This window comes from Gigantopelta aegis, chromosome 10, assembly GCF_016097555.1.
Source record: "Gigantopelta aegis isolate Gae_Host chromosome 10, Gae_host_genome, whole genome shotgun sequence".
In the NCBI taxonomy this organism is placed as follows: Eukaryota; Metazoa; Mollusca; class Gastropoda; order Neomphalida; family Peltospiridae; genus Gigantopelta; species Gigantopelta aegis.
This window is the reverse complement of record NC_054708.1, coordinates 48,654,469-48,680,588: the sequence shown is the minus strand read 5'-3', so window position 1 is coordinate 48,680,588 and position 26,120 is coordinate 48,654,469. Positions and strand designations below refer to the sequence as shown.

Genomic DNA, 26,120 nt, shown 5'->3' with positions numbered 1-26,120 from the left:
ATTGATTAATGAATATGCTCTAGTGGTGTTGTTAAACAAAAAAAGTTCTTTTTTAAATAGCGACCAATCTGAACTCGTTTAAAACCATTAAAATAAATTTGCAAATACAACACATTCATAGTATATTTGCAATTTATTTGGGGGTTTTTAAATTTATTAAATTGTGAAATAAAGAGAATTATAAGTCATGAGAAGTAGAACATATAACTGGTAAAAAAATTAGTTTAAAAAAATGACAAAAATTATTTTCATCATTCCAGATGATGTAATGTTTGATACCATGACCTCTGATAAACGAATCATGGAGTCTCTAGTTTCAATGAAGCTAATTCATTAATGTCACTTGAACTGACCTAATCTGACCTGGATTTTGTTGCATCCGTCACATGATGATGAGTAACTAAGGGTGTATCCCTATGTAATAAATTACATTAGCATAGCCATGGATGTTTGTGGGTGTGTGTTTGGAATTGGAAGTTTTTTCTAAATCAATGTTTTAAACAAGACAATACAATTGGGTGGGGTTTTCTTTCTTGGGGTCAGTTTTGAAGCAGTTCAATATTTGATGGTTCCTCGAGGTATGAAAAGTATTGTCTTCATTGTAGTGATTTATATTTGGATTTTGCATGAGTCATTACATGTCATTATATATTGCAGTGTTTGAAGTTATTACTGTATTAGCTAATTTTCATTGTATATTGACAGTTACATCATCTCCCACTCAGAGTGCTCTGCAAGGCTCAATGGGTAGGTGTAAACCACTTGCACCGACCAGTGATCCATAACTGGTTCAACAAAGGCCATGGTTTGTGCTATCCTGCCTGTGGGAAGTGCAAATAAAAGATCCCTTGCTGTCTGTCGTAAAAGAGTAGCCTATGTGGCGACAGCAGGTTTCCTCTAAAAACAGTGTTTGACGTCCAATAGCCGATGATAAGATAAAAATTCAGTGTGCTCTAGTGGCGTCGTTAAATAAAACAAACTCTTTTTTTTTCATCTCCCACTCAAGTCTACAATATGGAGATGCTATAGAATTAATTTTACACCTTGAAATGTTTTAATAGTAAATTTTTACTTTAATGTGAATGAGGTTCGGATATAGCTCAGTGATGGATTAATTATCTGAGGTGTGTTAGGTTATGGGATCGATCACCCTCAGAGGACATATTTTTACCTCATTCTAATATGTGACCTACGACTGGCAAAAGTATTGGTATGTGTTATGGCAAAGTGCATATGCAAAGACTGCTTGCAGCTTTTCAATAGAAGCCCAAGTAGGTGCAGATTTCACCTCTTATCTCAAGTTCATTTGTCTGTTAGCAATAAATTAATAGGAAAGTTCCAACTAGAAAGGAATTGGAAAGTGTATATAGACTAATCATTAACAAGGTTTGGTGGTGTCTGTCCATCCGTAAACTTTTTATTTCAGGAGCATGTCTTTATCAATTCATATAGGATTATCAAATCTTCATTCAAGTACAACTTGGGATGGCCGTGTTGCGTACCATAACTAGGTCACCACGCCCTATTGTTCATGCATTACTGTATATTAAATGCGCATACCCTAGTTTCAGCCCATAATAATAGACTCCAAGTTTGGTTGATTTACAAACCTGCAACACACATTTGGATATTGTTTATAACAGAGAGAAGCTAAAGTATGTGATGTTTAAACGGGGAAATGCCGTCAAAAATAACATGAGTTTGTCTCATTAACCATTAATTCTTAGACAAACGTGCATTTTTAAAAACTAGGGTATGTTGCTTTAATTGAAATCCTTGTCCAGGTCATATCAGATCTTGCATGCAAGTACAACTTAGTTTGTTGGTATGTTGCTTACCATAACTAGGTCACTGTGACCTACTTTTAACATTACTAAACATTGGGATGGCAATGTGTTGTATACCATGACCTACTTTTGATAGGCAATTGGAAAAGTAATTGAACTTTCTTTTTTTGAGTCTAGGTGCATTTTTAATGGTAGTGCTGTTCATAAAGTAGCATTTTTAAATAATGTTCATTCTGAGGATATTTCATTTTATTATGTAAAATTTTTTAGGATCACATACTTTTAGAATTTGTTAACTTTGGAGATGTAAATTAATCACGTCATTATTGACATATAAGCAAATTTACTAGTAAAAACAAATGTAATCAGTATGAAAGTTGTCTTTATAACATTCTAAAAATGGAAAAAATTATATATGTATCAATTTTTATTTCTATTGTATGATACTGACTATATTGGAACACATTCCAGTGATAATTTATCAGTATTTGTATGATGAATGTTTGTGTTTCTTTATTTAAAGAACCACCACTTGCAGATTTATGTTTGATTATTTGTTGGCTAGTGTTCATTGTCAAAGATGAAAACGGGTATACCGTATATGAACATGTATTATAATTTTTATTCATGTCGAACTAGTGAGGGTACGGGGAACTCGCATTTAATGCTGGTATATTATGTTTTTCTGGTTAGGTTTATACAGGATGGTTTTTTTTTGTATGTATAGATGCACGCGCGTGCACACACACACACACACACACACACACACATACATTGAGTGGCCATTAGATACCATTCACAATGCATCTTACAAATTTTAAAACGTCTCTAAGAAGTGAAAGTGAGTTGGATATGTTTTTAAACCACGAGTTATAAGATAATGGTATATAACAGCCATGAATGTAGTATTCTATTTCTTACATATCCTTAAAAAAAAAAAAAAAGAAAAAAAAAAGGTTTAAAATAAACTTATACATCTTTTTCAACTAAAACCTTTACTGCTGTAGAGCTTGTAGTAAGCTTATGTGTTACAGACAAATCAGTTTCAGGTTAACTTTTATGCCACAGAGAAGTCAATTTTAATCATGCTCTTTTTTTTCATTGGATGGTAATGGCAGTGACGAGTCATCACCTCGGAGCAGTCAGTTGTATGTCTTTAAATTGTTATCACACATGTTATTAGTATTTGTTATCAAAAATAACACATGATGCTCTCACCAACAGATGTATAAGAATAATTATTCTTGCATCTATTAGATTTTCAATATTTTATTGAAGTATGTTGCCAACGTGGTCCATATTTTAGTTCAGTTAAACGTTTGTTTTATTTGCCTTGCTTTTAGATCAAATAATTAATGTAGATTATTTTTAAACAACATAGACTAGAGCAAGATTTGGAAGCAACTGACCCTGGCGACGTCCATCCATTGGTCTGGATAAATGCAGAAATGGTATTTAAATTAAGTTCCCTGAATGATTGCAGCCATTTCATACACAGATAATTATGTCAACTTTACTAACATACTGTACTTCAGCAACAGATCATGATTTATTAAGACTGATTACCATACATGATATGCGCTGATATGATCTAATTATGCAGGCCTCCGAAATTTGCATGAAGCATTTACGTTTTGTTTTGCATAACCCATCATGACCATATTAGTGATGTCCTAAATTGATTCAGATGCAATTTGTCTTAAAATAAAGTCCCCAGTTGACCTGTTTGGTTTTTCTACAGGTGATATAAACTTGTATATCATAGGCTGTGGTATGCACTGTCCTGTCGGCATCAAAGTTCATATAAAATATCCCTTGCAGCTATTCAGTAACAGTAGCCTATGGAACAGAAGTGGATTTCCTCCCATCTAGACGAACTTGGTGATTTTTCCATTTCCTTAATGGCGACACTGATGGCAGTTGGTGTAGCTGCCTTGTGAAATGCCATATGTCAAGGGCTGTACTGACAGCAGTTTCTAGCTGCTGGATAAAAACAATTGCTGTAGGTTGAAGGGATACCTTTATAAAATGTTGTAGGCAGGTTCAAAATTGCCATAGGTGATCATTTTTCCCATGACAAAAAGCATTCAGAATTGCCATCACTAACAGCTGAATTGCGATAGGTCAGGTGCTTTACTGATAATTGTTTGCCATCGGATAAAAATTCTTGACATTGCTTGAAGGGATAATGTTTTTAGTCCCCTACTTGTCTGTCCGAACTGTCCCTTATATAGTTTTCTGGATGTTTTTTCCCAACAATGCCTTGAGATATTGTATATAGCTTTATCATGTTTTGTTAAAGATCAAGTTTAACTTTCATGGAGATTACCCATTTTTGACAGTTATGGCCCTTGAACTTGGCAGATGCAAAACAAAAGTTGAGGAAATTAATTTTCGTAAAGCCTCATGATATTGAGCTGAAATCTTATGTATATCTTTATCATGTTCTGTTAAGATCAAGTTTGACTTTCATGTCAATTTACCCATTTTTTACTGTTGGAGCTTAAAAAAAGAAAAGTGTTTCCTGTTTCTCGATCTACCCTATTTTATGTAGGGACCATGACATTTTTTAAAGCAAATAATGAAGCAAAAAGTGTTTTATGGGTTTTTTAATCATGATCCCTGTTCCTACCTACCCTATTTTTTTTTCAAGGATGAAATCTGAAACGCACACTTTTTTTTATGCCTTATGGCAGTGAAACAGCTGAGATGAAAATTTCCAGATTTTTATATCTTTTTAATTTTTTGATAGCAATTCCTGAAGATATTGAGATGAAATTTTGTATATAGCTTTATCATATATTGTTATATACCAAGTTTAACTGTCATGGAAAGAACCACACTAGGGCACATTGATTAATGTTTTATTGGCTATTGGGTGTCAAAACATTTCATAATTCTGACAGTCATGAGAGGAAACCTGCTACATTTTTCCTAATGCAGCAGGGGATCTTTTATATATACATTTTTCCACAGACAGGAAAGCAATCAGTTGAATGGATCCACCTAGGTGTTTCGATCCTGTGACACAAGCACCTCAAGCGTGCATTCAACTGACTGAACTAAATCCGCCCCTAACTTTCATAGTGATATACCCATTTTTCACAATGTTATGGCCCTTGAATTTAAGAGATACGGAAATGTGTTGGGTTCAGTATTGGACATGTATTGCTTTAGCAGTACTCTGAGAATGCTTGTTAATTTTGTGTTTATTTGTTGCAAAGTGGGTTTCTTCCATCTAGACAAAGATGGCCAATCGTCAAATTTACCATACAATGTAACCCTAGTCTAAAAGTGCTACAGTATCATTAAATGGATAATCTTTCCTTTTCCTGATTTTCGAGAAAGCATGCAGAGCTCAAACTTAACAGCAGCACTGATGGCAATTAGTGTAGCTGCTTTGTGAATTGCCGTATGATAATTTTCTTTTCTTTTTTAAATTGCTGTAGGCAGGCTCAAAATAACCATAGTTGAGAATTTTGGCCGTGTCAGAAACTTTAAAATTGCCGTCAAGAAATTCTTTGGTTCGAACCCTGATATGCATTGTATATATTTAAACTTTTAGTGAATTGTTAGTTAATTTTTTACCTATGTGGAACTGTCAGTGTTCATTTTTGCCATCCATCAACCTAATAAGTTATCCAGTGTTTTAATGGTGTATTTTATAAGGATTAATTTTTTCATGTGCTTCAAAGTTTATAACAGACATTCTGATGCTGAGAACCCTGGACTATGCGATAAAAAAAAGCATATATTAGTTCTGCAATTGAGAGAACTGAATGATTGATAAGCTGAACAAGAAGACAGTTTTGCCTTTGAGTGACAAGTGAATACTTGCAGTGCTCCCACTGGAATAAAGTAGTTAAATGAAAAAAACAAATGCACATTGTATTCAGAAGGGATTTTTGTAAATTCGGAATATTCATGAACTTTTAGTTGTGCACTTCCAATATTGAATGTTTTTACAAAACTGGACTTGTCTTCTGGAAGTCCATTGGAGAGAAACAAGGTTTTTTGTTTAAAATGATTGTAGCTTTATGTATGTATAACTGTTTGATATCCATAGTCTAATGGGAGGGGGTAGGGGGTGGTGGACTACTGTCTGCACTTCATCTAATTCTGTACAGTATATCAAACAAGTGGTTTATCTCTATTTCCCCCAGTTTTAGGCTAATTTTGTAAAAATTGTTAAATTGTGTTATGTTTTGTTTAAAAGGAGAGAACAACAGGTTCATTGCAATCTAATTAAAATTAGCTCCACTATTGCATGTGGATTTAACAGCAGCCTGTTGGAGCTCCTGTCCAGTTGACCTTTCATTCGACCAGTGATTTGAAAAGAATTTGAAAACAGGATTATGCCGAGGGTATACGAAATGATTAGGGTGAATTACGAAGTATGCTGGAAACTAATTGCAATATAAAATTTTATATAAAGTTCATTTCCAGACGAAAAAAACCATGATGGTATAGCCATAAAATCTGTTTATACTAGTATACAATCCAGAGTTTATTACTGCACTTTTCCAGCTGTTTTTTCAATGTTGAAATAGACCAAGAAGTTCGCCTATTCCATAAATAGTCTCGCCCGATATTTTTAGAATTTGTATGCTCCTGAATAATGCTATAAAAGACGAAGTGTAATTGGTCGATATTAAAATTGTTATTTATAGAAAGAAAAAAATGTTTTATTTAACGACGCACTCAACACATTTTATTTACGGTTATATGGAGTCAGACATATGGTTACGGATTTTTGAGAGGAAACCAGCTGTCGTCACTACATGGGCTACTCTTCCGATTAGCAGCAAGGGATCTTTTATTTGCGCTTCCCACAGGCAGGATAGCACAAGCCATGGCCTTTGTTGAACCAGTTATGGATAACTGGTCGGTGCAAGTGGTTTACACCTACCCACTGAGCCTTGCGGAGCACTCGCTCAAGGTTTGGAGTCGGTATCTGGATTAAAAATCCCATGCCTCGATTGGGATCCGAACCCAGTACCTACCAGCTTGTAGACGGATGGCTTACCACGATGTCATCGAGGCCGTTGTGTTATTTATAGATGAAATGTCACCTGGACATGGGAGTCCACACAATGCTGTTAGATCTACTGGTAGACCCAATAGAGCTAATTTTAATCAGATTGGGTTCATTGTTTCTTTTGATGTAACAAATTGACTACATTGACGGGGTAACTGTCACTTTTATTGAACTTATGTTTTGGTATTCTGTATCTGCTCTATACACATTCATTTTAAATGTTTTATTAGGTCACCTGCACTAACGTGAAGTGACCTATGGTAATAAATTTTGATGCAATGATACGCATTGTCGGTTGTGCTTAAACTTTTTATGTTTTCAACTTCTTCAAAATTATTTGCCCAATTCCAACTACATTTTGGTGGAAGCCTCCCCAAGAAACAACTTAATGATTTTTTTTTTCTTTTCATTCTGACCCCATTTCTTTCCTCCCCCCATCATCCAGAGGCCTGATGGACAAAGTTCAAAGGGGAAATCAAGCCAATTTAAAAAAATCAACTTATTTCCAGAAATGCTACAACAGAGGAGTTCATATAGGTCTTAATTTATCAATGTCTGGTCGGGGGGGGGGGGGGGGGGGGGGGGGGGGGGGGGGGGGGGGGGGGGGGGGGTAAATATATTAGTTATATAAAAAAAATTCATTTCAACAGTTATTTCTTTGATTTCTTTTTAAAACTTGTCCATTTCCAAACTAAATTTGGTGGGAAATGTCCTTGAACAATGGAGAAACAAAATCATGAATTTGGTAATTCTGACCCACCCCTTCACCTCACTGGAAAACCCCACTGGAAATAGTGGGTATTGTGCACTTCATGAGTCTGGTAGGTAGACTCTGCAATTTACTCGGTTGACTTTTGGGTCCATGTGCCATTTGTTTGTTTTTTTAATTAGATATATCACATTTTTTATTATCTGAAGCAAACTAAAACACAAGTAAGTTATTATATTGCTTGAATAGTTGATGCTAAAACAATAATTACTAACTTATTTGCTTTTCTTTTGCAGGCCTTGTTGGTGACCACAGTTTGCAGTAATTGGTGATGGATGATACATTCTAGTGCCATGGTACACAGACTTTCCTCAGTCCAATAAAAGCAACATTTTCAAACATGAACACACACTGTAGACGAATGAGTACCTTGTGAAAAATGCATCTGATTTTTCATAGTCTGCATCTCTGAAAAGAAAAAAGTGTCCATAACAATATGTTTATTTAAAGGAATTAAAATTTATAATCGTAAAGTAAAAAAAAAAAAAAAAAATGGAAGGCTATGAGGAATGATATGCAGACACAAGGTAACAAATGAGCTACAGGTTGCAGTACACACTAAATTCGAAAAAGCCAAACTTAAGAAACCGTGAATAGGCAGATTATGAAACTACTTTTTGCATAGTTCCTTTAGAGTACTAGGACTTTGTTTTTAAACTTCAGGGACATACAAGGGATTTACACAACTTTTAATAAGCATATAGATTTACTCGAGTGGCACTCTTAAATTTCGTAGCTGTATGTATGTAGGTTCCAACTTTGGGTGCTATCGTAAAACAAGTAGAGGGGGTGGTATTTTATGTAGGTTAAGACATGAAAATTGGTATATTCATTTATTTTTCAATATCCATAAAGATATTTACACTAAATGGAAATGTATTTATAGGTATCCAGGTCTTAAAGGTTTGGTTTATCTCCTATTCTTTTGACCAAAAGTCTGCAGTTGCAGTTGAGTGACTAAAATTAGTAATATTGCATCATAATTAAAACATGTTAAAATGTGCTTTGGAGAATTTAAAATTTCAAGGTGTCGTTAAAGTCAATTTTAACTGGTGACATAGTTAAAGTGGATGTTATTGTGACTTATTTAATTTGTGTAGACCGGGGTGTTTTTTTCGGATGTGAACCCACACCTTGAGGGATACAAGTTTCCTAATGAGACACAAATGTACAAAAAACAATTGAATAATTATTTCAAAATTGTTTGTAAATGGGCAAATTTTATTGTTGCTGGCCAAGTAGTGTTTGGTAGAAAAGTGTATTTGGCCCATTGGGCTATTTCTCATACTAGCCAGTGCACCATGACACTGGTATTTGAAATTTTGTCTGTGGGATGGTGCTTATAAAAGATCCCTTTCTACTAATGGAAAAATGTAGCATGTTTCCTCACTTAAAATTACCAAATGTCTGACATCCAGTAGCTGATTATTAATAAATCGGTGTACTCTAGTGGTATCATTAAACAAAACACGACTGTTCTGGCTGTCAAAATGGAAAAGTAAATGCGTTGAAGCAGATTTCCATACATAACTATTTTTATACATCTGCAAATGATGACTCCGCTCCAAATATGCTTTTCTTGGTTTACATGGGTCCCATAACCACTAAAATTACAATTTTTTCAGTATATCTTGCCCACATCTTGGATTTGCCCTTGTTAGGGATTACTCTTTTATTGAAAAGGTGGATTGCACATGGATGTTTCTCATTCCAGACACTATTCCTCAAACTGGTGCAACAAAGGTGGTGGGATGCTGCTTGTAAAAGATCCCTTGCTGCTATTGGGAAAGAGTGGCTTGTGTGTGGGCAGTGGGTTTCTCCACTTTGTTGGATGCCATACAACTAAGTGCGTCGTTAAATAAAACTTCCTCTGATGACCATGAGTGATAATTACCAAATGTTTGACATCAATAGCCGATGATTAATCAATGTGCTCTGGTGGTGTCTTTAAACAAAACAAAGTTTAACTTTAAATAAAACATTCCTTTCTCTCTGCTCTTGATTAGTTTGTTTTCAAGTTTGTTACCATGTGACTTGTTTATACTGCTCAAAACTGGGAAGACCAATACTACCATTAGCCTACAAGCTAATATGAATTCATTGCATCTCGCCACGACTGGTACATCAAAGACCGAGGTATGTGCTATCCTGTCTAAGGGATGGCGCATATAAAAGATCCCTTGCTCTTAATCGAAAAGAATAGCATATGAAGTGGCGACAGCGGGTTTCCTCCCTCAATATCTGTGTGGTCCTTAAACATGTCAGACGCCATATAACCGTAAATAAGAGTGCATCTGTAAATAAACCATTTCCTTCCTTCATTGCATCTTTATTTTGGCCATCAGAATTTGCTTGAATTTTGCTTCAGATCATGACTTGGTTGCTTTCCTGACACTAGACCTCATTCTGCATAGTATTTTATGGAACATTCAGTGGATTGGCAGCATTTTAATACTGTCATCCCCTTTATGTCTTGCATTCATTGGGTTTTTTTTTTTTTTTTTTTTGGGGGGGGGGGGGGGGTAGATTTTTTAAAAATGGTTGTTATTTGAAAGAGTTCATTAATTGAATTTACCGATATGTTGTAAACATGTTTATTTGTGTTTTCTTTAAATTTCTAAAATCATTATGCATGGGTGGGGGATACAACCTGCTTATCACACCTAAATTCGAGCAGTTAAAACAAAAACATAAGTAGTAATATGTCAGTTTGGCTTTGACTGTTGGTATAAAAGTTTGGTATAAAAGACAGTGATTGGAGGGTAAGTTAATGTAAATGCACTATAAAAACATCTATTTTATATGTACGCACTCAAGGACTTGTGACCGGCGTCGTAGTTAGGCCATCGGTCTACAAGCTGGTAGGTACTGGGTTCGGATACCAGTCGAGGCATGGGATTTTTAATCCAGGTACCGACTCCAAACCCTGAGTGAGTGCTCCGCAAGGCTCAATGGGTAGGTGTAAACCACTTGCACCGACCAGTGATCCATAACTGGTTCAACAAAGGCCATGGTTTGTGCTATCCTGCCTGTGGGAAGCGCAAATAAAAGATCCCTTGCTGCTAATCGGAAGAGTATCCCATGTAGTGGCGACAGCGGGTTACCTCTCAAAATCTGTGTGGTTCTCAACCATATGTCTGACGCCATATAACCGTAAATAAAATGTGTTGAGTGCGTCGTTAAATAAAACACTTCTTTCTTCGTTTTTTTCAAGGACTTGCGAGCGGGATGTAGCTTAAGCGGTATTGGAAAGAAAGAAAGATGTTTTATTTAACGATGTCTGGTTAAGGACTACACATATTGAGAGAGGAAACCAGCTGTCGCCACTTCATAAGCTACTCTTTTCGATTAGCAGCAAGGGATCTTTTATATGCACCATCCCACAGACAGGGTAGTACATACCACGGCCGTTCATATACCAGTCGTGGTGCACTGATAGGAACAAGAAATAGCCCAAAGGACCCACAGACTGGGATTGAGCGAGCGCCGTACCACTGGGCTTGTCTTGCCCAGTCAAGCGGTATTGTGTCTGCCTGTGAAGCGGTTGGTCATCGGATCGATCCTTCTCAGTAGACCCATTTGCAGTTTGGGCTATTTTCCGTTCGAACCAGTGGTCCACAACTGGTTCATCAAAGGCCGTGGTATGTGCTATCCTGTCTGGGAAAGTGCATATAAAAGACCCCTTGCTGCTTATCAGAAAGAGTAGCCTATGTGGCAGCAGTGGGTTTCCTCTAAAGAAATATGTCATAATGACCATATGTTTGACGCTTAATAGCCAATGATAAGATAAATATCAATGTGCTCTAGAGGTGTCGTTAAATAAAACAAACTTTACTTTCAAGGACTTGCATATTTGTTTGGTCTTTCTTTTCTATCCAGAACTTACATTTGAATCATGATAACTGGATCTTGTTTAATTGTATTTCATGCATTTTAAGTGATAACTGGTTCACATACATATACTCCAAACAATTTTTCAAGACTTGCATTTTTGAAAAGTCTATTGTCAACTGTAGGTCAAACAGGGTTGTTGTGGGTTTTCTCTCCATGTCTGTCCACTTTTGTTTTAATGGAATTGTTTCTTTAAGCTTTAACTTCATGTTAATGTGAAAATCTGTTCCTATTTTAATGTGGATCAGTTTGTTATCTTGGTTATAACTTACAGCCTTGCTCAACTTTGTATTTATTTGTATTGCAGGGGTCATAATTGCTCTATGGTAGTGTGATGGGTTGTCTGATTGATAGACACTGTTTTTCCCCCTCATTCCAATAGGTGCCCTATGACTGATATGTACTACGGTATCAATTTTATTGACAATTGCATATAAAATATCCTTTGCTACTTTTTGATGGGAGTAGTCCGTGTTGACAGCAGTTTTTATTTGGACCCAGACTATAGTGTTGAAATAGTTTAAAGGATGCTATATCAAAGTTGTAACTACAATATTTCATTAATTTCACGTTGTTTGTAATAGCTACAAATTGGTCGACCGTGTGCACACATACACACACAAACTTTGCATAATTAAATAATTTGACAATAACAAATTATAATGTCCATTGGTACGCCCATTGGGCTATTACTCGCTCCATTCGGTGCTCGGCTGGTATGTCAAAGGCTATGGTATGTGCTATCCTGCCTGGGATGGTGCATATAAAAGATTCCTTGTTGCTAATCGACCGGTGTCGTGGCAGGTCATTGGTCTACAGGCTGGTAGGTACTGGGTTCGGATCCCAGTCGAGGCATGGTATTTTTAATCCAGATACCGACTCCAAAACCTGAGTGAGTGCTCCGCAAGGCTCAATGGGTAGGTGTAAACCACTTGCACCGACCAGTGATCCATAACTGGTTCAACAAAGGCCATGGTTTGTGCTATCCTGCCTGTGGGAAGTGCAAATAAAAGATCCCTTGCTGCTAATCGGAAGAGTAGCCCATGTAGTGGCGACAGCGGGTTACCTCTCAAAATCTGTATGGTCCTTAACTATATGTCTGACGCCATATAACCGTAAATAAAATGTGTTGAGTGCGTCGTTAAATAAAACATTTCTTTCTTTGTTGCTAATCGAAAAGAGTAGCCCATGAAGTGGCAATGGCGGGTTTCCTCTCAATATCTGTGTGGTCCTTGACCATATGCCTGATGCCATATAACCGTAAATAAAATGTGTAGAGAGTGTCGTTTTAAATAAAACATTTCCTTCTTTCCTGCATATAAAAGATCCCTTTCTACTAATTGAGAAATGTAGTGTGTTTCTGCTCTGAGTTATTAATCATTGCCTATTGGATGTCAAAAATTTGGTAATTGTGACATATACTCTTAGAGAAGAAACCTGCATTTTTCCATTAGTAGCAAGGGATCTTTTTATGTGCACCGTCCCATAAACAGGATAGCACATATCACAGCCTTTGATATACTTGTCGTGTACTTCTTGAAATAAGAAATGGACCCACCAATGGGGATCAGGTGAGTGCTTTTCCACTGGGCTAAGTCCCACCCCATCTTTTGCCTTAAGTGTTAAATTCGGAAAAAGGGAGGTAGTTATTTTAAATGTAATAAGGGAAATGTTAGATTATAATTATACCTATTTGTGAATTTTATAATTGTTCAAGGACATTTTTAAATTGTTCAAGACAAAAATTAAACTTTTCATAAGAGTTTGTGACAAGAAGTTGCACATTCTGTAGTAAATGTGTTCAATGCATGTTTTCGAAAGTTTTTTATATTAAGATAATGAGAATGGTAGGCAATATTGTGGACATGTACTAAATTTACTGCTTTTAAAAAGACTATCCGTGATGGAATGGGAGTGAACTAAGATTTGTGGGGTTTTTTTAAAAAGATCCATTGGATATGGGTTTTGTTACTGCAACAAGTGTTCCTTGGTATATAGAGCATTTTCCATAAGTGCAATGTCTTTAGCATCTGTCCTTTTGTTGGATAGACTCATTTAGGTTTTTCTGTTTTGACCAGTTGTATAGGCTTACCATTGCGTGTCTAATGTCCTTTATGGGAAGTGGGCAGGGCAGTCTGTAAAGCACTAGTCTGGAGCACTTGAGTCGAAGGATCACATCCCCTTGCTGAACTCTCACTGGTTGGGTTTATTACTGTCCCAGCCAGTGCCCCATATCTGGTATATCAAAGGCTTGTCGTATGTGCTATCCTGCGTTGGAAGATGCTTATAAAAGTTACTTTGCTGCCATATGGAATAGGTATTTTATATTTGTTGATTGCTTGGCATTGTTATAAAACTGCTTCTAATAAACCGATTTAGAATTATTTTAGCAAGTGGATAGGTGTACTGAATATTTAGAGGGTATACTGAATCTTGTGTGTACAAAAGGATTGAATACTCGTTAGGGTGCATTTAAACGAGTTGTGCAATACATTTTTCAATACATTTTATCATAAAATCAATTAGTGTGATAAATTGAACACAAGCATGTTTAAAATGTGAAGTTGCTAACAGTTCGATTGCATAATGAATGAAAAGTATATAGCTATGGTATGTAAAAAGTGGTTTAATTTCTGTCTGCAATGTGATTTGTGGGTGACATTAACATGGGTACATTTCAAGATCGCTTTCTAAAATATTGTACACACATTAATCTGATGGGTCTTTTGCTATGAGGGATTTCACTTTCAATATATTTTCAGTTACCGTGGAAACTGCCAAAATTTACCAAATTCATCATTTATGGCACAACTCTTCAAATTTCAAGATAACTTTATAAAACACTGTACATATATTGATCTAGTGGTCTAGTAGTGCCTTTTGCTATAAGGGAGTTTTCATTTTTGAATTTTATTTTTTTCTGTTGCCATGGAAACAAATGGCCAGAGTAACCAAATTCACTGTTTCTGGAGCATAACTCCAAAACTGTTCCAAGATAATTTCACGAAGCTTTGTACATAATTAGTAGTGACTTTTGCTATGAGTGAATTTTTCATACTTATCTGTTCGTAGCTTGGAAATTGTTTTAGAATGTCCAAATTCACTATCGTTCCAACCAGTGTACCACAATTGATCAAAGGCCGTGATATATTCTTTCCTATCTGTGGGAAAGTGCATAGAATGAGCATAGATCCTTGCTGCATTAAGACGAATGTAGCAGGTTTCCTCTGATTACTACGTGTCAGAATTGCCAAATGTTTTGACATCCAAATACCCGATGATTAATTGATCAGTGTGCTCGAGTGGTGGTGTTAAACAAAACAAACTTTAAATTCACTATTTCCAGAGTAGAACTTCAAAACTATTAAAAATAACTTCCCAAAATGTACACATCAATATAGTGGCCAAGTAACAAGTGCCTTTTACTTTGAGGGAGTTTTCATTTTAAATTTTAAAAAATGTGTTGTTGCCATGGAAACCATAGCCAGATTCACTAGTTAGGGTGCACAGCTTTAAACTTTATCAAAATAGCTTCCAAAAGCTTTGTTGATATATTTATCTAGTGGTCTAGTAATGACTATTTTTCATTCTTTTTTTTTGTTAGCATGGCAACAAATGGCAAAATTCATTGTTTTATTCACTGTTTTCAGAGCACAACTCCAAAACTGTTAGATAATTTCCTGAAGCTTTGTACAGGTACCAATCTAATGGTCTTATATAATGGTAACATTTGTTACAAGGGAGTTGTAATTTTTTTCTATTTTTCTGTTACCATGGATACAAACAACCAGAATGACCAACTTTACAGTTCACATAATGATGGGGGCTTTAATATGTTAATGTGCTTTTTCTGTGTTTAGCCCTGTTTTTAAAAAAGTATATGTACTATGCCAGCCAAATGAATGTGGTTTCCATTATATTGGTGGAGGGATGGGGCATATTGAAGACCTGTCTACCTTGTTAGTTGAGAAATTTAGACTAAAAGTAAAGTTTGTTTTATTTAACGATGCCACTAGAGCACATTGATTTTTTATGTTGTCATCGGCTATTGGACGTCAAACATATGGTCATTATGACACTGGGTTTTTTTTTAGAGGAAACCCGCTGTTGCCACATAGGCTACTCTTTTATGACAGGCAGCAAGGGATATTTTATTTGTGCTATCCCACAGGCAGGATAGCACAAACCATGGCCTTTGTTGAACCAGTTATGGATCACTGGTTGGTGCAAGTGGTTTACACCTACCCATTGAGCCTTGCGGAGCACTCACTCGGGGTTTGGAGTCTGTATCTGGATTAAAAATCCCATGCCTCGACTGGGATCTGAACCCAGTATCTACCAGCCTGTAGACCGATGGCCTAACCACGACTCCACCGAGGCCGGTTAAAAATTTAGACTAATGCAATCATGTATTGACTCTTGCTTCATTTGGACATAAATGTCAAAGTGGACTAAGTATATGTAAAATTGGTTTCAGATAAATTAGTCTATAAACATGCACGTTTTAAGATACAACCTGTAGTGTAGGTGGTCTCATTTGGGATACAATGTAGTTTGGTAGTAGAGTACATACCTGGGTTTGATAGGCACCATGACTGGTATACCAAAGGCCATGGTATGTGCTATCCTGTCTGTGGGATGGTGCATATAAAAGATCCCTTGCTACTAATGGAAAAATGTAGCAGGTTTCCTCTGACTGTCAAAATCCAGTAGTCTATTAATAAATCAATGTGCTGTAGTGTTGGTGTTAAATAAAACCAACTTAAACTTGATAGGTTGTAGGATCAACTCCCACCCTTGGACCCATTCCCCCACACCCTATTCCAGTGCCACCTGATCTGTATATTGGAAGTTGTGTCAATAAGAAAGTATAAAAACTACTAGTACTACATGCTGCTATTCAGTAGTAATAGTTTAGATGGTGGCATTGGGCTTTCTCACTGCTGCCTAAGGGGCACAGATTAACAACATTAAACATCTTTTTCTCTAGAAATGTTTCCTGTTGGTTAGTGTGACAAGTTAGAAATATTTTGATTAAACATTAGACCTGTTTACACAGTATAGCATATATAATAGTGAAAAAGTTACAACTGATTTTTGTTGTTGCCATTAAAGTTTGTTTTTGTTTAATGACACCACTAGAGGACATTGATTAATTATTCAACGGCTATTGGATGTCAAACATTTGGTAATTCTGGCATGTGGTCATCAGAAAAAACCCGCTACATTTTTCTAATGTAGCAAGGGATCTTTTATATGCACTTTTCCACAGACCGGGAAGCACATACCATGGCTGTTGACCAGTTGTTTTGCACTGGTTGGAATGAGAGAAAAACCCAATCAATGAATCCACCGAGGTGGTTCGATCCTGCGACGTAAGCAACTCGAGCACACACTCAACCGACTGAGCTAAATCCCACCCCTTGTTACCATTAGGCCTTATTGTTAAAATTATACCTCTGGACATTTTTTTTTCTCACTTGAGGACATTAAAAAATTGTACATATTTCCAGGCAGGCTAACAGTTTTTGTTGACTTGATGTTATTGGTTTTTACTGCATTCGAAGCCTTTGTTAAGACGTGTATAGAAATCATGAGAAGCAACAGCTGGTCTTAAAAGTGATGAGTCGATGCAATTTACTGGTCTTGTAAATAAGGGATTTACTCCTTATACTGATATTCTAGGTCAATAGCTGACATAGCAAAATCTTGAATTAGCATTTATATTTGTTTTATATATTAAAATATGCTAAAAAAAACCAACAACCATACTTTGAAGCATTATGTGCTGTGTAAAGTAGGTTGTGACATTTTGTTTTAGGGTGTAGGGTTGATAAATAGTCCAATGTCTCTTTAATATATGTGTTCTCGATTAAAATGTCGGACTAAGTAAAATTACATATTAGTTGCCCAACATCTTTTTGTTTTTTTGGTCATTAAAACAACATGAATGTGAAAATAACTTTTATAACCACTACAACATGTGCTTGGTTATTGGATGTGTGACAGTTGAATAATATTTAAGTCACCAGGTTTTGGAATTAAATTTAAGTTGGTGTCTGATATATTAAACATGATCGCTAAGTCTAGAGAGAATGAAGTTTTGGAACTAAATGATAGTTGAAGAACCTGCTATGAACTCTGTGGTGAATAACTCATAGCTACTCGAAAAATGCTTATAAGACTAGTTTGTCAAAGTTCTTATAGCTGGGGTAAATGCTCCTTGCTTCCTTGTATAAACATATCGCCTATTTGACTATCCGTTTCCTTTTTCACTCTCGAGGTGGGGGGTGGGGGCTGATCAGTATTAAAATATTGTATTGCGTCTTACAATTTTTTAAGAATACATGTATCAATATAAAATATATCTGTAATCCAAGATAGTAGTCTATTTAACTACCCGGTACAATTCTTGTCTATGTGTTGCTTTTATGATTTTATGCCAATATGATACTAAGTTTCTATTCTCAATGTCAAAAGTTTATTGAATAAACTTGCATTCAATTTTAACTGTATTGCATTTCCATTTACTCCATTTTTGCTGCTTTGATTTAAAAGAATGGATAATGCTTCATAATTTAGTGTGGTTGGTTTATTTAAATTTAGTTTTTTCTTTCTTGTAGGCTCCAATTGATCCACATCAGTTATTAGAAGCATTGAAACCATTGCTGTCATTGTCTGGCGGTATTAAAGGTGCAACTGAAGCTGCTCGCATATCAAGGTAGGACTTCCTGTCTAATTAGTTTCTGTTATTGAACCTTTCGCAAGCATTAGCTTCGATTTTTCTATTTAATTTTTGTTCTGTATATTTCTGTTTATATCTGATGTAATCACTGACCAATCTCCCATTCTCAACAACAGTCATAAAGCAATAGGTTGTTAATAAGATTATGGAGTGTCTGTAAATTGAATTTGGTGTGTGTATTCTTTGTCATGTGCATGGAAAGCCTTGAATAAAGTTTTGTATCTGTATTTTTCTTTTTTAGTCTTATGAAGGATGCTAACAAACTGGTTGCAAGATGTATTTACTGTAACATCCTCAAGTGTACACAAGACCAAGATGCTATCAAAAAGTAAGGAATGGTTTTTGTGTTTTTCTAAAAAATATTCATGAACATTTTCTCAGAGAATTTTCTTAAAATAATCCATTGATGGCACGACTACTGACTTCAGGAATACTAGTTGTAGAGAAACCTACATAAAATATAAAATAGTAATTTCATTCACATCTGTTTCAAGACAAATGTTTACTGTTAATAGTTTTTAGTCTGAAAATGTGTAACTGACTACTGCAGACCTTTGTTTGACACTTATATAGTTGATGACTTGATATATTTTTTGTCTTAAGGTGTAAGGAAATGTTTTATTTAACGATGCACTCAACACATTTTATTTATGGTAATATGGTAAGAGAGGAAACCCGCTGTCGCCACTTCATGGGCTACTCTTTTCAGTTAGCAGCAAGGGATCTTTTATATGCACCATCTCACAGACAGGATAGTACATACCACAGCCTTTGTTACCCCAGTTGTGGAGCACTGGCTGGAACGAGAAATAGTCCAATCGGCCCACTGATGGGAATCGATCCTAGATCGATTGAGCATCAGGTGAGCTCTGTACGACTGGCCCCTACGGTGTTGTCGTTCGTTCATTCGTTCATTTATTCATTTATTCATTGAGACTTCTACACTAACGTCCATTGTAGGTTTGTAGAGTCTGGAGGCTGGGATGTATTGAATACTTGGCTGCAGGATTCAAAAGAGCTGGAGAATCACCCAGTTATGCTTGAGATTCTCAAAGTTTACCAAGCGTTCCCAGTTACTGTGAGGATGCTGAAACAGAACAATGCAGCTAAAACGATAAAACAGCTGGGCAAAATAGGTGATGAGAGTAAGTATGACTTGACACAGAATTTTATCCTAACAAATCGAGATCGTGTGCCACCTATTTTATTATGTTTGTCCTGGGTTACTCCAATGTGTTCTAACAAACTTGGGCTTTGCTATTCATATTATGTAAAATTGCTATTCCCGTATCAGACGAGTAGGTGTATTGCTGAATTCTATGCGTAACGTTATCAGTCATTACCATGAAAGGCAAACAGTTACTCGTCATTGCTCCACCAAACAATGCCTGAAACATTTCGATAGGTGGTCAGTTGATCACCATATAAACTTGCGTATGTTTATTTGAATCTTGTCATCTTTGCAATAATCTCCAGAGCAAATTAAAATACATGTGAGAAGGCATGCTTGGAAAATGCACGTATATACAGTACTAATCAGTACTTGGTGAAAAAAGAATCATTTGGTATGGGAAAAAGCCATACAATAAAGAGTGAGATGTGTTGAATAGAATATGCTGACTTTTAACTGATTGCTGGAGTATAGAGCTGCTGGTTTATATGTGTGTGAGAGAGCAAGAGCGAGAGAGAGAGAGAGAGAGAGAGAGAGATATATATGAATATGTTAGGTTTATTGTCTTATGGTTTTAGGTTTGGAGCAGTTGATTTGAATAGTTTCAGATATGATGTTCCATTGTTGCTGGTATTTACTCGTCTTGAATATATTGTTTTTATGGGGGAGGGGGTGAATTTAAAATAAAAAAAATCTTTATAGTTTATATATATCATTTATTCCTTGTCTTTCAGAGGTGAAAATGTTGTCGAGTACAATTGTAGAGTCATGGAAGAAGAAAGTCCGGGAGAAAACTGGTTCAGAGAATGATGCTGGTATGCGTAAAATAAACACTTCACTTTGTGGAGTTATTTTTAGTTCAACTGGAAGGTAGTATAGGTTTCATCTCTCTTCTGTCCATCTGTCTGGTCAAGTCAGGTCATAGGGCTTTACATGCACATTCAGAGCAAGCTGTTGTAGTGCACACCATCCAGGACAGGAAAGGTGTGTGTGTGTGGGGGGGGGGGGGGGATAATGGTGCTATGGAATATTGAATGGAGCATGAATTATGCCAAAAGAGAAAAGGTGCACAAGTTTGATTGAGGAATTTGGGCGCAATTTTGAACGGTCGGTCGAAAAGAAAGTTCCGGACCTAATATAGCTTTTGACATTAGTGAATCGAGAGTAGCTCGTTAATTAGACCTCTATGATGCTATGGTGTCTTCCTAGGTTGCCCATAGGGCCCTTAAAAGGGCCTGACTGCTTCTGGTCGTTGCATGACAACCCAGGGAAGACTCGTCCAATTGTGTAAACACCAGTAGGCAAGGTGCTGTCATTCCGGGTTTTTTTTCCCAAATCATCTTCTTGTTGTAGTTAACGACGTCGTCCTCTTCAGTGTTACCAAGTAGACTACCATCTGTCTGGCCATCTGTCCCATATATAGGGTTTTTTTCACAATGCCTCAAGATTTTGAGCTGAAGTTTTGTGTATAACCTTTTCATGTACAGTTAGGATCAAATTTGTCTTTCATGTTGAGTTACCCATTTTTTTAGTTATGGCCTTGAACTTAGGAGATAAGAAACTTTGTTCTGCCCAGTAGGTGATGTGTATTGCTTTAGCAGTACTCTCAAAATGCTTGTTCTTATTACTAACTTAATATACATTTTTCTCGTGTCTTTGAAGCTGATCTATTATTTTGGGGTCTTTTTATTAATAAATTATATTTAAAATGATGTTACCTGTGAATGCATTTTCCATTTAATTGTTGATTCTGGAAATGGAAACCTCACCACCCATCTGGGTTTTTTCTCCAAAATAGCATGGTGGATTTTTTATTTTGTTGAAACAAATGAGGAATTTTTATCTAGGTCGGTGCTCAGACATTGTATGCAAGTCCAAAATTCCATAAAGGTTATTGAATTTCTATTATTAGTCCCCTACCAGTCTAACCAGAGGGGACTATTGGTTTCATGTCTATCCCACATCAGGGCTTCTAGAATTTTGTTAAATTTTGTTAAATTTTTGGTGGGTCTGGTAGGGGACATGCATTGCTTAAGCAGTACTCTCGGAATGCTTGTTCATATTTGAAAAAGTCTAGAAAAATGCAGTTTTTACAGTGTCTAAAGAAATTATGGAAAATTAGCCCTTTACAGTTCTGACATTTAAACAAGTTAAATCTCATAAGCTACAAAGCTTTTTCTATTGATCATTAAATTTGTGTTGTGTTCAGCATTGGTAGCTATTAGCTGATTTCCAGTTTATGCACTTGTGTATTCAGAAGTTAGCCATGTTTCTGCGAGTCTTAAAAAAATTTGAAAAAAGGGTTCATTCATTGGTTCCTAAAACATTTATTTCAACTTTTCAGAACACACTAAAGCAAGATGACTTAAATGTAACAATGTTTAAAAGTAGGTTTTTTTAATGTTATCTCAAGTAAACCATAGTTTAGTTACTCAAAGTGTAAAAATTTAAAGTAGTAAAATTGGGTGATAATGCATTTTTATCAAGTATGAATTTGTGTGGTTTATTGAAATTCTTTTTACAATGTTTGTCATTCTTTTTTCCAGATAAGTCAAAGAAGAAAAAGGAAAATAAAAACAATAAACATAAAGACAAAGATAACAAAGACAAGAAGGAGAAACCCCATCATCATGCACACCACCATGGTGATAGTGTTAAAGAGTCGGACAGTCGGCTTACGGACAGTACATCAGCAGACTCGACTGCTAAAAGTGATAAAGCTGTGATAAATGATAGAACTAACCACTCAAAAAATACTGACTCTAGTGATTCTTCTTCCAAGAAAAGAACTTCAACTGTAAAATCATTTTCTGGAAAATTCCGTTCTACAGGTTAGTTGAGGCAGCTGTTCCTTGAAGATTTTACTGAAAGTGCTCGGCTCTGTGATCTGTGCCAAAATGGCCGTGTTTATGCAGCAGCTTCCTTACAAATATGATTATATGATTGTTGCTTTGTTATTTATGTATAAAAATTAACTTCGCCACACAATTGTACTGAAGTGTTGTTTTTCTCTTGTGTGTCATTTGCGAACCCATTGTTCTGTTTATATTTTGCATTAGTAAAAGATATTTTAGACCAGGTAAGAGAAGAGAAATTCAGTGTTTAGCTGCACAACAGGGTGGTCTTTTAAAGTACATCGTCAAGATTAATTTTTCTTAACCCCCTCCCCAAAAAGGCAAAAACTGAAGGTTCATTAGACAAGCATGTTCATAATAATAGTGGAGAATGTATGAGGAAGTGTGGAATCGTGATGATTATTTTACATGAATTCACTTTTTGAATGCATTATCCAACTTAATCTAATCATATTCATACTTTGACACCCAATAGCCAAAGTGTATTTTTGTGGTGGGGTTTTGTTAAACAGTCGTTCATTTCCAACATAATCTAATCTTTTTACTAAATGTATAATATGACAGTAAAATTTATATTATTATAAGTTGTTGGGGTTTTTTTTAAAGAATTTAGCTAAAATCACAAGGAATATTTACACAACTAATAACCAAAAATGATTAAATCTTTTCATTACTGGTAGCTGTTGATATGATGGAGAATGTATGAGCATGTGTGGAATTGAGTTGATTATTTAACATGAATCCACACTTCAGTGCATTGTCCAATTTAAACCAGTCTTCACTAAAGGTACAATTTGGCTTCAAGAGTTATTCTAATGGTTTTGTTTTTTTAATAAAACAATTCAGCTACAATCACAATAAATATTTACAAAATTAATAATTTAAAATGACAAAATCCTTTCGGCCTTTGCCTGAATGGATGAGTAACAGTGGATGGATGATGGCAATCATGATACACATGCTAAATGTATAATCTAGATTGTCACTTTAGTATTGATAATCTTCATTATATTGTATCCGTTGTATCAGATTTACAAGGCATAACATAGTTCATTTGACCGTGTGTGGCAAGATGTAGTGGAGTGATGGACATCAAACTGAGGAGTGATGAATTATAGAATGCATCCATTGAATCCATCGGGTTTTTTTCCCCCAGCCACTGCCCCAGTACCAAATACATTAGGTGTATGTCGGTGGGAAAATGTAAATAAAAGATCCCTTGCTGTTATTTGTTAAGATAAGCTTGTGCCAGCACTAGGTTTTCTCTGTATTTTAACAGATATCAAATAACCACATTAGACATTGAATGGCATTGGTTTAAAACATGCTGAAGTGTCATTAAACAAATGGTTTTCCTTTTTATGATAGGAATAAGTAGCCTGTCGGCTGAGGCACTGTTCACAATGCACATGTTCCCTTGGTTGTGGGTTTAGATTCTGACCTGAATATTATATTGTCACAATTGTAGATTCATGACAAATAATCTACTTCACACAATAGTATGACATTATAGAAATGGAATAATATAAAACATTTTCACAAAATTCATCTTCAGTTCATTTCAACATATCAAATTCTAAAACAATACCAGTTTTTATTTATGGTGGTTTAATTAACTAGCATATTAAGCCATTTTATATTTAATTTGTTGTGGGGTTTTAAGACCGATGCCTTGTGATTTTGGCCTAAATTTGTTTCAAGTAATGAGAACACATCACTTTGAAAATAAAGTTGTCTAACTGAAGTTATGATAATTGCAGGTTTAGAAGATCAGACATTACCAGCTGTAAAGAAAAAATCGCAAGATAATATTCCTAAGGCACTACCGCCTAAGCGAATGCTGTAAGTATTGAAAGTTATTAAAAGCTACAGGTTATTTCAATCTCTCTCATCTGTATTATGACTATTTTCTTGTTAAGTTTTTTATATTATCGGCAGTGTGACAGTATTCTATCATGTGTCAACTTGAAATGTAGCATTAAATACTGCCATTGGTGACATTTAAAAGAGGAATTGTCATAAACTGTTTTATCTGGCCAGTAAATTGATTCAACAAGTTAATTAACACATCAGTCTTAATAATGACAAGACATTAATAAAAGATACAAATTATGACTAATGTCCTGTTGTTTAGATATTTTAGAATTTATACTTTGTATTCCAGCTTGAAAAGAAAAGAAAAAACATCCTTCATACAAATAATTTTTTAACCTCTTGATTTCAGGTGGGGGGTTTTGGGTTTTGGTGGGTTTTTTTTTTTTAAAGATTTACAGGGTTTATGCCAGAGGGTAAAATAGATATTGTGCCATACCCAAATCTTTGGCAGATGTTATTTTTTCAGTTAACCGTTTGACAAAATTAATTATTCTTATTATTACTGTATGCTTTTCTTAATCCTAACCCTAAACTTAACCTGTTTTCTTTCTGGGGGAGGCACCCCCATATATCTTTTGACTCTGGTTGCAGTCAGTTCCATAGTGCCATACCCAAAAATTTCTTTCTGACAAAAACACTGGATTTTGAATAGCATTGTTATTCAGAAATAAGCAGTGTTATAATTTACCTGGTTCTGGCACCTATTAGTACAAATAACAGACTGGTAAATGTAATTTCAATAATTTTATACATGTTTCATCTTTAAACTCCGTATTTAGTAGTTATACGAGTTCAGACATGTTTGGAATTGTTATTTGTAGTCCTGATCTGAGACTTGATGAACATGTTGAAAAGAAACCTCGTCTTACACTCACAATGCCACCGCCCACGTTGCCTGGTGCTCCAAGCAGTATTTCACCACCAGAAGTTACTCACGGCAAAATCAAGCTGATTCCTCCAAAAAGACGTAAGTACTGATCAATTTGATATTTATTGGCCTGTTCATATTCTGAATTTGAAGCTTTATTGAAACTAATTAATGTTTACTTTGAAATAATCTTTGATTTAACAGTTACACATTGTTTTCTTCTAACCACTTTTGGGTGGCTAAATAAGTCAAAAATTGTTTGCACTATTAATAAATAGAGCATAAGTCACTTGGAATTAAATAGCTCAATTTACAAGTGAAAACAATTGTATTAGTACTATCATACTTTTTAAATATGCAGACTATGGATTATTGAAGCTATTTTAGTGCTACGAAGTCATAAAATCATCTTAGGCTATGACGTCACTACAGCACACACCATAGTGACGTCATAGCTTAAGATGGTTTTATTATTTCGTAGTGCTAAGATAACTAAGAAAATATGTGCCCAGGTTATTGTTTTTGTGATAAAAAACAACAACCAACCATTGGTTTCAAATACAAATGCAAGCATTAGTTTTGTAAATGTCTACAGCTGTATCTTTTATTATATTCCTAGAACCAGCTCATGAAATCCAAGAAAGTAGTGGTTTTATGGACAGTCTGACAAAGCCCGTTTCATTCGGTAGTATGAAGAGAAAGAAAAAGGCATCGCCCGGAAAACCAGGAACACCACCTACTCCATCAACTCCATTATCACCAACGACAGCAATGGCACACAAACTTCCATCAGTTCCATCTGTAAGTAACTTTTAAACAGAAGTACATTTACTGCATTTTGTTTCAAAATAGGTTTCGAGCCGGGACGTAGCCCAGTGGTAAAATGCATGCCTGATGTGCGGTTAGTCTGGGATCGATCCCCATCGGTGGGTCATTGGGCTATTTCTTGTTCCGCCCAGTACACCATGACTGGTATATCAAAGGCTGTGGTATGTGTCATCATATCTGTGGGATGGTGCATATAAAAGATCTGTTGCTACTAATGGAAAAAAAAGAGCAGATGATTAATGTGCTCTAGTGGTGGTGTTAAACAAAAACAAAACTTTAAAAATAGGTTATGA

At 35.6% G+C, this 26,120-nt stretch overlaps 1 protein-coding gene across 3 annotated transcripts in view; it reads left to right on the top strand.

The window, feature by feature from the left end:
- Positions 1–26,120, top strand: part of LOC121384649 (serine/threonine-protein phosphatase 1 regulatory subunit 10-like) — a 40,470-nt gene that overhangs the window by 3,325 nt on the left and 11,025 nt on the right. For 2 of the 3 annotated variants that reach the window (XM_041515125.1, XM_041515126.1), the window contains 9 exons: positions 7,831–7,890; positions 18,109–18,206; positions 18,472–18,558; positions 19,191–19,375; positions 20,136–20,216; positions 21,948–22,232; positions 24,017–24,098; positions 24,953–25,098; positions 25,619–25,800. In XM_041515125.1, the coding sequence (XP_041371059.1) occupies positions 7,870–7,890; positions 18,109–18,206; positions 18,472–18,558; positions 19,191–19,375; positions 20,136–20,216; positions 21,948–22,232; positions 24,017–24,098; positions 24,953–25,098; positions 25,619–25,800 (1,167 nt within the window). In that variant the 5' untranslated portion in view covers positions 7,831–7,869. Of the gene's footprint in view, positions 1–28; positions 579–7,830; positions 7,891–18,108; positions 18,207–18,471; positions 18,559–19,190; positions 19,376–20,135; positions 20,217–21,947; positions 22,233–24,016; positions 24,099–24,952; positions 25,099–25,618; positions 25,801–26,120 lie in introns of those variants that run through there. The other variant, XM_041515127.1, reaches the window with a different exon arrangement.